At 28.8% G+C, this 14,241-nt stretch overlaps 1 protein-coding gene across 1 annotated transcript in view; it reads right to left on the bottom strand.

Moving 5' to 3' along the window:
* Positions 1–7,027: 7,027 nt before the first annotated feature.
* Positions 7,028–14,241, bottom strand: part of Taz (tafazzin, phospholipid-lysophospholipid transacylase) — a 49,204-nt gene continuing 41,990 nt past the window's right edge. Inside the window, exon 4 of the mRNA XM_075360186.1 lies at positions 7,028–8,511. Coding sequence (XP_075216301.1) covers positions 8,113–8,511 — 399 coding nt within the window. The 3' untranslated portion in view covers positions 7,028–8,112. The remainder of the gene's footprint in view (positions 8,512–14,241) is intronic.

The following is a 14,241-nucleotide window of genomic DNA, read 5'->3' as shown; positions in this document are numbered from 1 at the left end:
AATATATAAAATATAAATTTGCAGTAAATTTCTAGCTATCTCCTTTGCTAATAATCAAAATGAGGTTTTATTAAACATTGATGATAAAGACTAAGAAGTTGACTTCAACTTGGATATGGACTTTCAAAAAGCAGCTACTGAAATTATAGTGAACATTTCACTGAATAAATAAGATCAGCTTTACAGTTTAATGTAAAAAAAATGTGGTTCTGACTCACAAAAGATAAAAAGATCAACGTTATGTTGATGGTGAAGTTGATAATCAATGTTTTAGAAAATATTTTTGAATCTGCACTACAGAAACATATATCTTGTTTTGTGATGTAGCTCTGTCAGACTAGTCTGTAGAATGGCTTACACTGACAAATAAATGTTTGACCTTGACTAAAGTGCAAAATTATAAAATATTTTATTGCTGATCAGAAAATATATATCAAATAAAATGTGATCCTTATAACTTTTTTTTTTAGAAAACCTGTCATTGATTAATCAATAGAGAAATTTCAATTACAAGAACAAGCATAATGTAATCTGTGTTTTTAAACAATACTCTTTTTTGTACTGGCTCCAGTGCAGTCCCATACAGGCCTCATATCTAAGCCTGTAATGTAATGAAATTTTCAGTTGAAATGATATAAAAAAGTTATGTATAAAATAACAGTATTAAAATAATTAATTGTGCATGAAGTACTTGTATATAATGTATAGAAAAGTATTATTTTTCAGATCAATTTGATTTATTGAGTCTGGGCTTTCTGTTTTGAGATGTCAATAATTTAATGAATAATTTTTTATCTCATTCAAATCTTTACACATTTTAAAATTAGAAATATATAATACAATTCTGATGTTATGGTATTTGAGATGGTGAAATTATTTGTTTAGTGTTCTAGGGCCGGGAAGATTACTAACCCTTCAAACTAATTAAATTCATTAATCCTCTGAAGTAATACCTTATGGTGGTTCCAGAGGCTAAACAGAAAAAGAAAGACATTAATTAAATAAAATCTCAATGAATTGACAGCTTTTTATCAGCTGATTGGAATCAATTAAATGATTTTTATTAAAAAATGTTCATTGTACAAAGATGAAATTTACAAAGGGTAAATGTATGAATTAATCAGAGATGTACAATAAATTCAGATCTCATTTTAAAAATATCACTAATTATTAGAACAAAATGTCACGTAGAAACTAGAGGAATTTCTACAGCTGATTCTTTCCTATTTCAAAACACATCATTATTGATTCTAACAATAATCAAAATAACTTAATATAAGCTGGTCTGAGTTAAATTACAAACAATATTTTGTAAAGTAAAATGATTTTGATTATATATTATTTTTTCAAAATTTTGTAGTACAATCAAAATACACTTTTATAAAAAACCTTTTAAAAGTAAATATCTATAAAAAATTTAAAGTACAATAAAATATTATAATGCACTATATGTAAATATCTATTTTTTAAATAACAAACAGATAAAATTAAAACAATCATCGACTTTTGTTAGTAAGCTTACATCTCTGCTAACGTAATTATTATATATATATTTAATGTTTAGAAAGTTTTTTCTTTGTCAAATTTAATAATGAAACTCTCATGGTAAAAAAGATATTTAAATTACATTCTAATTAAATATTTTATTCAGACTGGTGTATAAATTACACATTATACAGATCACATTGAGAATAGGTAGGTGTGCTACTTATCGTATGATTTATATGTGTTATTATTAATTCATACAAATATGCTACCTTATAAAAAAACTCACAAATCAATTATTCTTAAAAAATAATAATATCCACCTCTATTAAACCAGACATTATTTTTATGAACTCATCTCAATAGTTTGATATGTAAGAAAGAGCTTCATTATCCTTTTGCTGCTATTATTAACACGTTACAGACTTATAAAAATATCTGACCAACAATTTATAAAAAAAAAATCAATTATAAAACCAATATATTATTCTGTTATTGATCTTTCAAAAAAATATAATTAGTGCTAAAACAAAAATAAATAAATAAATTTATGCATAGTTGCTTAATAAAGGTAAAAATAAAATGAGCTTGAATAATTTACATTGATTATAACATGCCAGCATTAGGCATGGTAGAATAATTTATTTTAATTGTAACAATTTTAAGCAAGTAAGAAATATACAAAAATCTACCATATAAAAGTTCTGTTAATTTGTTAATTAGAATTTGAACAAAAAAAAAAACAATTTATACAGTCAATCACTGTATTTTATTTGTCATTGCCCACCAGTAAATTTATTTTCCATTTTTACTTTACTCTGCCCACATCTAATTTTATCAGTAAAATTATTGTTGATATTTAATTACTTCAAGCTATCCTGCAACTTTACATACAGTACCAGTCAATTGTTTACATTTGGTACAATTGTCAAGTGATTTTCAACTAAGTGGAATCACATCATTGTGGAAAAGACATGTACAGTAAAATCTATCTTTATCCACGAGAAACTACTTTACCTAAGAACATTCTTAAGAAATCAATACTCATAAAATTTTAAATAAAATTAAATAATAATTAATTTTATTAAACAACTTAATAATGCACCAGAGTGCTATATAATGCAAAACAATTATGTTAATAAATCAATTTTTTTTTACTATCAAAGGTTCTTTTGTACAAAGTAATACATCTTTTATTTATTTAGTATTCTTATATACTTATTTATTATTAATACATAATATTTACTACATTTCTGTATTAATGTAGGTTTTACGTGCTACCTTTTTTTTACAATTAATTTTGAATTTTTGACACTGCCTAGATTAAGGTTTTACCATAGTTTCCTTTGTTCTGTCCATGCATTTACTGTTTTTTTTTAATTATCTGTGGAATAGTGATTTACTGATGTATATAAAATATTTATCTATTTCTTACAAACAAAGAACAAGTATTTTACAATCATGTATAAATTATAATAAATGAACATAAAGAAATATTTTGAATGCACTTCTAAATAAAAGTGAGTGTTTTCAGAATCTTTTTACTATATCTGATTGGTTATGTAATAAAAAATGCATTTATATAACTATTTAATTCTACAATCAATTATTACACACAGCAATATGCACCTACTTTCCAACCATTTTCAATATATTGTTTTAATAAATGCTATCTAAGCAAAAAAAACATACAAGTATTACAGCACTCTTTAGTGTTATAGTAGTATACAGGAAAGTCCCATTTATTTATCTTATTGTAGACCAAGCCTTCTAACAATAAAAAAAGAGAAACATATGATAAAATGGATATAAAATATTTTTTAATTATTAGAAATCACATAATTGTTGGTTTAACAAAAGCAATTAACTAAATAGTTATATATTTACTTATATACTTACTTACTTATAAACTTTATGTAAAAAGCAAGAAGTGATTATGGAAATATCCTTAATTATGCATAAACTGTGAACTTATGACAGTTTATTGTGTAATAATGCTAAATATTAACAAAAGTTTGATGATAAAAAATTCATCAAACAGAACACATTTCTTTGTAAAATATATGGAAAATTCTAGCTTACTAATAATGAAGATTAGACAATGCAAGTCTATTCAGATACTTCTACAACAATCAGAAAACTGCTTGTGTGTACACATTACACCCTTAACTTAAGCATATTTGTAAAGAGTACTACAAGACTCATAACACTGCTTTTTAATCTGGTACAACACTGTCCTTATTTTATTTATTCATGTAAAGTAAATGTAGTCTCACATTAAAAAGCAGTTACCATTATTTTTTTACTGATAAGGATGAGAGATGACTTTTGTAGTATATTAAATAAGTATGATTAGAATTTGTATCCAGAACCTTCGTGATGAAAGGCTGAGACAGTACCATTTGTCAAAGAGTTTGTTAGGAAATGTATAATAAGTACGAGTTAAAGATGTAACTGAGTTTGTTGGCAAATATTTGTTGAAATGCATATTTACAGATTATTCCAAGATGTGTGATTAGTATTAACATAATACAACTGAGGAACACTTTAAAAGTAATAATATACAAAAATGTAATTTAATTTTACGGTATGAACTCCATAGTGGATATACGAATTAGATAACAGATATACTTGATATTAAATCACCAAGTCCTTAATGAGATACAAATAATCCTAGTTGTACCCAATTATCAGTTTGAGCAGAAAGACTGGATTATTTTGCAACAGAAATTTTTGATACTATATGTTGACACCACTGATATGCACAAGCCTTCATCTTTAATTTTATATTTCTGTAGTGAATTGGAGAGCGTGATACAAATATTAAGCTAATTGTCTTAAATGCAACCTACATTTTTGGTAAGATTATTCTTATATGGATTTTAAAAAAAGACTCTGTTGACATAAGACCGTGAGGAATGGCAATATGTTTATGCAGAAAAAACACAAGTGTTAAAAATCCAGGCAGCAAGAATATCTAAAAATGAACTGTGAAAAACTATTTTGGACTTCATCAGGAGTGGTTGCACAGTCCAAAGTAAACTGTTTGATATCCCTTGTTATCATAATGTCCTTTGTGGCTGCAATAGGTATTATTTCTTTGGAGGGATCCAGTGACATTGAATTCCAGTTGCTGTAAAAAAATCATCAACAATATTTTCATCTCAAAATTACAGAATAACTAGTTCTAGCAAAAAGCTGTAAGCTATATATTCTAGTAAGATAAGGTAAATACATAGCTGATGTTCATAATTTGTTGAAGACTTACAATTTCATAAAAGATATGAACACTGGTTGTCCTGTTTTTTTCTGTTAATTTCCCTTAATGTTGCCAGAAAGTTGTTAAATATATTACAAAACCTATTACACAAACCTAAACCTATTACAGTGTAATATATTACACTGTAAAATTTATTACAATCAAGTGTCAGTGAACCAAGGCAAATCAACTAAACATTTTGTAGGTTTGATTTTTTTTTGTTTAACCCTCACACCGTAAAACCTCTTTAAATAGAACAATAATAAACAGCTAATTCATTTTCTGGGGCCAAAACTTTAATACTTAATTCCATTTAAATATCAATAAGGTAAGTAAATTATTGATAAACTAGTGAGCAAATTCTGCAATAATTGATTTACTGGGTTGGTGAAGAGGGTCAGTTCTTCAAACAAGCCAGTAAAGAGGCTGAATGTATTTAGTTTGACTCATTTCCTACTCTAATTAAGATTATATATTGTAAGGATATATAAAGATATATATTGATGATTGTAAGGATCATATATGTTCCTTACAAAATGTACATTTTTGTTTTAAATACCATTGTCTCATTTTTACTTTTCACAACATCTACAACAAAAAATTACCAAACATAGTTTAGTTCAGTTAAATTCTTTGTCTGGTATTGTTCATTTGTAATTTAATTTTACGTTATTGTATTATTTATTTTATGTTATTGTATTTTACACAAACTCTTTTACACTTTAGTACATGTTTAGTAAATAACTAAGCATAATAATTATAAAACATTGAAGTGTTAGCATGAACTTTATATTATATGTAAAATACACATTAAATATTAGCCCATGGAACGATACTTAATCCACTGTAAAATAATGCAAACTTTGCTAAGTCAAAAATTCACTACTTCAAAAAAAAAAGATCTTTCAACTTTATGAGGCCTAACAATGTATTATAATACAAGAGATTAACATATTTCACAGATATGACAAAGAACTTAAGGTTATTAAATCTACTTCATTAGGTACAGCGTACCTAAAATAATACAGAGTATAATTTTTAATAAATAAAATTTGTAAACATAAGAAATATTAATAATTGATTAAAAGTAAATCTGCTTTGTTTAAATTATTAATACAACTATTAAAAGATCCATTTTTTGTAAAGAAAAATAATACTTTTATTCTGTTTTGAAAACTGCCTACCCTGGATTAAGATGATAAAAAAAAGAGAAGAAAGTGAATTCAAAATAATATGACAAGAAATCACAGAATTTGTTTCTAAAATCTGGTTTAAGATTGGAATAATGTGATATAATTATGGATAGAAACATTACATGTTTATCTAGATAAATTGTATAAAATGTAAATTATTTCTAACAAAAGAGAATAACTTTTAACCCAAAATTTTTTTTATTCAATACATTAATTTTTTTTTTAGTGTATATGGTTTGGAACAGTCATGTATTAAGAATAAACTGTGCATTTCTGTTTTCTAGATTAACATATATATTAAAATTTTGACACGTGTCACATGTTTCTGGAATTGGTGCTTTCTGTTTGAAATAGTAATTGTTTAATAGGTTTGGAGGTCACAATATGGTTGACAGGTTATTTGTTTACTTCCAAATAATGGCAACAGATATATTCATGCAATGTAACTACTGGTAAAACTGTCCATCATCAAACGCCAAATAAATGTTAATGTGTTGTTTAAAAACTCATTTAGGGATGTCAATGCTGCTTACAAAAGTATACGGTAAAGTAAAGGGCAATGAAAAAACACAAGTTTATGAATAGTAAATTGATGAATGCTGACAATAATGTACATGTAGGTACTCATTACTGTTACAAAAAACACTGAGCAAATTCAAAATGAAATAAGAAAATCTGTTAAGAAAATAGGTTTAGAAGTTAAAATATCAGTGAAAAGCTCTCGTAATATTCTAAACAATCTGAAAATACATAATATTTGCCAACATATTGTTTAAAAAATGTTGCCAGCTAGCAGTCCATTCTGGCTTAGCCCCAGCTGATTTTTACTTGTTTCTCACTTGAAATTGCTTCAGGAAGAAAAGTGGTACAAAGATGATGATGATGATGACATCATTTTCAATAGCTGCCAAAGCAAACTACTTAGAAGAAAATATAATCAAAAATGCTTAAAATGTATATAAATTTTGAAAAAACTTATATCAGAAACTTTTTGAAGCTTTATGCATACATGTTAAGATTAAATTGCACAATTCTATTTTTTTAAATTTCAAATATTATCAGTCATTATATATATATATATTATCTTTTTTAAAAACAAAATATTTACATAATTATTTCAATAACATAAATCTTTATTTTAAAGCACAATTTTGTGTATAAAAAATTTGCTGTAGAAGGCATCTTAACTCAAATATGGCAGGCTTGGACTGAAAGGACTTTACTGCATTAGATAAAATACAATAATGAAAATATGTTATAAAAAAAAAATTATGTATATTTGACAAACAAAATATATACATAGCATATTATTAATTACACCAGCATTTACTGCAGCGTTATTTTAATTATATTAACACAATCATTAAAAAAAAACCTAAACATATAATAAAAGTTATACAAAAAATTGTATAAACAGCATTTATGATATTGCTGCAATACATGTTATAATTAAAATACTGTTTTAGTACAAACAAAAAAACTGAATCAATGATATTTTTACATAAAGAAAGAATAATATGTAAACATTATACATTTATAACAGCATTTATGAAATATATTAGTATAATAAAATAAATCAATAATAATTAAAAAAAAAATGAAATAAATTAATAAAACGCTTTCATATCATCATATCTGCAAAAGAAGAATATAAAATAACACACTATATGACAGTGACAAAATATAAAAATTAACCTTTTACAGATAACTAATTTAGTAAAAAATATCAGTTAACATTGAACTTAAAGAAAATTATACAAATACTTGTGTATATATAAATAAGAATTTGCAGGTACAAATGTAATTGCATTAAAAATAGCAGTATTTTTTTTTTTTAATGTTGTTCATTACCAAATTAAGTTCCAGTTTGTACTTTCTTGATAGAAAAATATTCGATTCAAGTAGTTAAATTACTATAAATAAAAATAAGTGATGTTGAAACACCACTTGCAAAAGTATTGATAATTATGGTACTTGTGTTATTCTACTGACTACTGTTATTTTTTTTCTGACTAAATTAAAATGTTAAAGATTTACAAGTTAAATCTCACCCATTCAATGGAGTATAACGACAAAACTTCATGATGATGATAACAATTAATAACAAAATGCCACCAACTATTGGACGAATATACATCAAATTGAGTGACGCCTATTCCGGCGTGAACTTGTGGGTCAGGAATTACAGTGTTTCTTATGGAGTAGTTCTGTTTTTTCTTTTAATCTTAATAATTCAGTTTCAATTTTATCTGTAATAATTTTCCTTGCTATCTCTGGGCTGGCTTTTGATTTTTTTAATTCACTTACTACTTCTTCCACACGAATTGGTTCACCAAAATGGAAGGTTAATTTTTTACCAATTTTTAGAATGTACGGCGGTTCATTTGGTAGCACTTCATCCATTCCCATGTGCCATATGGGTATTACAATTGGAGTCACCGGAGATTCATATATCATTCTTCCTACTCCCCATTTTAACCTTATGTATTCTTTTGCCATATTTACACGTCCTTCAGGAAATACATGGACCCATTGTCCTTTCCCTAACTGCTCAATACAGAAATTAATTGCTTCCTGTCAACAGAGAATTCTAAGCATTATTGAAATAAAATAAAATACATCAGTGACAAATAGGTTATTTCTCTTACATGATTTTATAACTTTAAACGCTCGATATTTTCAATCAATAAAACAATACAACAAATATAAAAAAATAAAACATTAAATGATGTTTAATGATTGGAGCTATTTTGCTGAAGATCATAAATCTTCAGCTTTTGATCTAATAAAGATCATATTCTTAATGATTGTACAATTCCTTATGTCATTGCCTGGAATAAGATAATTATAATTATTAAGGAATTTTGGAATACAATATATTTAGTTGAAATTCATGAAGACTCAACTGCATTTAACTCACTTCAAAAAAAGTAGGAGCTTATCAATTCTACATAAGGATAAATATTACTTTTAACCAAGAAGACTGATTTCAATGAGTGTTTCTTTATTACATAGAGGAAGTTTCTGTTGTAACTTTTTTTGTTGTAAATGATTTGTCTATATAGAGAATACAAAGGTATTTTAAAATGTTTCATCATTGCTTCTCATTGAAGTAATAAAATTTAGTGATATACAGTCTGATATTAATATGACTAATAAATCAAAGGAAATAAATTTTCCTATTAATTTTTTTTCCTATTAATAAAGCTATTTTTAATTTTCCATAAACTTCAAAATGATTAAAATTAAGAATAAAAAAAAGAGAGAGTATTATTTGCCATTTTTTAGGTTTTTTAAAAGTAAAATGATTTCTTTAAAAATATTTTATTTAAAGGGGCAAGAAGGAACTCAAGGATCATCACCATCACTCCCACCTTTGAAAGTGTTAGATGGGTCTAGGCTTAAAGTGACAATAAGAAAGCTGATGTATTTGCTAGGCATCTTGACAAAATTCTTTCAGCCTTTTGACATATAGGGAGCTGGTGAATAGGAAATAAATTAATTCCTAAGTAGCCCTATTCCTATAAAACACTTTTCATCATCATAGGTTTTATAAGTAATCAGAAGAGGATGGAATTCAGAGAAGGCTCCTGGGTATGAATTGATAACTTTCAAATTGCTGTTTATGATTCCATTCAAGGCATCTTACACATTTCTTTAATAACACATTTCTTTAATGGGATTCTTTTAAAACTAGTATCTTCCCGATGCAATGGAAGATGTTGCAAATGGTAATGGTCCTGAAATCAGGTAAACCGGCCCACAATGTAGCATCATACAGGCTGATAAGTCTATTACCAATTCTATTGAAGGTATTTGAAAGACTACTTCTTCAAAGGTTATGGCAAATTCTGGAGAAATGATGTTTTATTCTTGACCATCTGTTCGGCTTCAGTTATGGTCATTCAACAATCGAATATACACACAAGATTGTCAACATTATCAGCAAGTGCGTATAAGAGATGTATTGCTTGCTTGTTTGTTGTATTGGTTGTTTTTTAGATGTCCAGCAGATCCGGCCTTTGATAAGGTGTTTTGGCCTACTGCACAAATTGAAAAGGAGCCTTCCACAACTGCATTATTTGATCATGTACAGCTGCCTGGACAGACCTTCCTCTCAAATGGGGTACAATCAGGATCTGTCAGTATGTTCTTTGATACTGAGTTGAGTGTTCTTCAAGGGTTGCTTCTAGGGTCTGTTTTATTCTCACTCTTCATGATGGACTTCCTAACTCTAGAGGACATCACGCATCATTTGCAGTTGACATGGCAATCCTGGTTGTGGGTGCTGGCCCAAACTGGGTCAGACTGTGTAGTTTATATTAAACTGTAAACTGTATTGGATCTGATTCCTAAATGGCTATAAATGGAAGAAGAAGGTTAAGTCTACACTTGTTTTGTTTGTGATAAGGAGGGGCGACTGCCCAAGAGTTCAATTGAATGGCATTTTCATCCCGCATGGTAACAGCATGCGATAACTGTAACTGCATCTGGATTATAGTCAGGGAAAAACAGAAACAGCTCAATATTAAGTTCAGGGAGATGTTCTGGTACAGGTAGAGGATCCATTTATTATTATCCAACAAACAGTTGTTGCACACAATGATCCTGAAGCCGATTTGGACCAGGATCCAGCTATGCAGTACAAGCAAGAGTAATATTGATATTGTACAGTGATTCCAAACGAAATTATTGTAAAATATAAAAGAAGCATTGTGGTTTGAGAAAAACACTGTGTATGAGAGGAGACAGAGTGATTTGGTATTAAATACAAAATGAGACTGAACAGACATGAGAACTGGCTTTAGTTAACCTTCTGGATAATAGAGAGGGCATTAGGCACTTAAAAAGTGGTTTCACATATTAGACCTGTCAGGATTTTTGGGATTTGGGGTGAATACCTTAGGATTTTATGCATTGTCAAAATGTTTTTTTTTTTTTGCTTCGCCATTTACTTTTGTTGGCTCTATTTTTTTATTTCACTGTTTCTTCATTTGGTTTGCTTTTTTTGTGATTCTTAGTGTAACTGATAGGACTCCTTCTTGGCGATTTCTTTGTTTTCTTTTTTTTAAGTTCTGGATTTGATCAATGTTCTTTGGACTCATCGTTGTATGCACTAGTTTATCTCTGTTACTATATAAAATTTATAAGATTTGTTATATATGCATACATGATTCTTTGAGAGATTTCAATGGAAACCAATTTTTGCTCTCAGATTTACTTATGGTTAATTGGAACTGATTGTAAATAAAAAAATAACTTTACTGACAAAAAAAGAAAATACGAGGGTAAGTCAATTATTATCCACAATTTAGTTATATTTTTGTTTATGCTGGTAGTACTGTCGTGTTGCATAGAGACACATGCGTGGTCTAATTGTTGTTATGTCTCTGCAGGTTTGATGCTGCTAGGTTAGTTCCATTATTGCTGTCCTGCCGTTAACCATGGCTGCTCCGCTTTCTGTTTGCACCAAAGAAGAGCAACATTCAGTGATTTGTTTTTTGTGGTCGGAAGGTGTATCAGGGGTCGAAATTCATCAAAGACTTTCGGTACAGTACGGGAACAGTGTGTTGCCGCAACGGAGTGTCTACAAATGAATTGAAAAATGGTTGCACAAGTGTTACGCACAACGAAGGAGCCGTATAACCGTTTACCGCCACAAATGGGGAAAACATTGAGCATGCACGTGACATGGTTTTCTTAGACAGACAAGTAACTATTGATGAAATGACACATCGTCTGCAAATTAGTCATGGTTCTGCCTACGAAATCATCTACAACAGACTTGGGTTTCATAAAGTCTGTGCAAGATGGATCCCAAAACAACTCACACAGTTGCATAAACAAATGCGCTTTGACATCTGCCAAAAACATTTGGATGCCAAGTGCTTTGGATGACCTCAGAAACAAAGTAGCAGTTTACAAAGAGGAACAAATTATAATAAAAAAAGGTTAAATTCTGGAAGTCAATTCAATTTGAAAATTATGTGTATGAATTTTTTAAGGCAGAAGAAAATGCATTTTTTCCAGTTGAATTTTTGCCTCAAGGAATAACGATAACACAGATACTTATTGTGAGACTTGAAAGAAACTAAGTTAGATGATATAAAACAAAAGGTGCAACAATTTCATTCTCTCTTGTCCCTTTCATTTCATTGATCTTTTTAATAATATTTGTGAACTACACTGTAAGTTGAATGGATAAAAGCATATCCATATTCCATAACTAAGTAAATTAACTTCTTGGAATTTACTTTTTTGCAAAGACACTAGCCATTTCTTTTCTGCTTTTTTTATTAAATGTAGGATAAATTGCTAATATTAAACTAACCAATAAAACAATTAAAAATAGTATTGTACCGCTCACAAAAGCCAAAATAATGTACAAACAAACACAGTAGAATAAATTCCTAAATGATAATGAAAATTACATCTGCTTACGTAGCCTGAATACAGGAACAACACTAGCAATTTATTTAGATATTGATTTTACAAACATAAGGATCCATTTACTATATGAACATTAATCTAAAAAGAAACAATGTACGGATAGCCTGTCATAACATTTTGACAGAAAATAATATAAAACTGACCAAACTCAAGACTTTAATATTAAATTATAGATCAGGAAAGGATTGTTAGTGTTGCTTTACAACAATGCTTGGTCACAAAAGGCTACTCAAATTCAAGTCTCTGTTAAATAATTTATTGAGGAATAAATTATTCACCATAGTTTAGTATCGACTGAATTTCATCTGTAACTTCATCTGAAGAACTTTCTTATAAGTCAGCATTTCAATATTGAAATACTAGTATGGGAGTGCCAAATAATTGACTTTTTTATTAAAATATAGTGAATGCAGAAACTGGTATCCCATTATGATAGAAAAAATGTATAGAAAATGTAGTGCATGATGAAAAAATGCCTTTTAAAGCCTTTCTTTGGGAGTAATAAATCATTTCAAGAAAACTACATTAAAATCATTCAATCTGTTCATAAGTTACAAGGTAACAAAGAATCTAGTCTATATTTTAAAAACATACACCTGCTCTAGCAGTTGGCTGTTTGAGGTAAAAATATGGTTGATGGTGGATTAATGAGCATCTCCGTTTATCTTGCTAATATCCATTTTATCACAATATTAGAAGATTCATATGGCTAGAAATAACACACCTAAATTAAGATGAACATCGTTCATGAGAACAAACTGATTCTTATTCTTTTGCTTGATCTCACCATATAAGCTTGAAGATATGTCTGTGGGATATGGAAATGGAATTTTGTAGCATATAAAAATGCCATTTGCTCCGGAACCTCCGATACATTCAGACATGCTGTTCGTCTGCGAGGTGTGAGGCGGGATCTGGTTCCCAGATCCGGACAAGTATCCAGTACGCGATCATGCGGTAGTGGGGTGGTGAGCTGTGTGCGGTATATAAGACCGCACTTCTCGACCGTCGACCAGTCTGTTGTATGAATTTCCCCGGTCACAATTACCTCGGCCCTGGCAACCCAATCGATAACGGGCCCCCGGTGGACATCGATGATCAGATCGCGCTTGAACACGACCGTAGATACGAATCGGCCACTGTTCAATCTGTTCATAAGTTACAAGGTAACAAAGAATCTAGTCTATATTTTAAAAACATACACCTGCTCTAGCAGTTGGCTGTTTGAGGTAAAAATATGGTTGATGGTGGATTAATGAGCATCTCCGTTTATCTTGCTAATATCCATTTTATCACAATATTAGAAGATTCATATGGCTAGAAATAACACACCTAAATTAAGATGAACATCGTTCATGAGAACAAACTGATTCTTATTCTTTTGCTTGATCTCACCATATAAGCTTGAAGATATGTCTGTGGGATATGGAAATGGAATTTTGTAGCATATAAAAATGCCATGTCTGACCAGGATTTGATCCTGGGACCTCCAGATGAAAGGCTGAGATAACTCTGCCACAGTAATCGATTTTAAATAAACAGATTTACTGTTATGTCATAGGATGTAAAGTAATGAATAAAAGACCAATTTTGTTTGCTAATGACTAATCTGTTATATTTATGATAAAGTCTTAAAGTAATATAAAGTAGAGCATTAGTTTATATAACAAGTTAATAATCACATTCTGGGCCACCTATTCATTGTTTAAAAGAGTTTTGTCGGTTATGGTTACACTTGTCAAGTTATAAATGATACAAATTTACTGCTCAAAGAATATTTTCAATTTTTAGAATAAATTCCTTAAACAGTGAACTATTGTTATTATTCATAAATTTCAATATCCTGGTAACCAT

This window comes from Lycorma delicatula, chromosome 3 (assembly GCF_047948215.1).
Source record: "Lycorma delicatula isolate Av1 chromosome 3, ASM4794821v1, whole genome shotgun sequence".
NCBI classification, from domain to species: Eukaryota; Metazoa; Arthropoda; class Insecta; order Hemiptera; family Fulgoridae; genus Lycorma; species Lycorma delicatula.
Note: the sequence above shows the minus strand (reverse complement) of the source record. Positions and strands in the feature narration are given on the sequence as shown.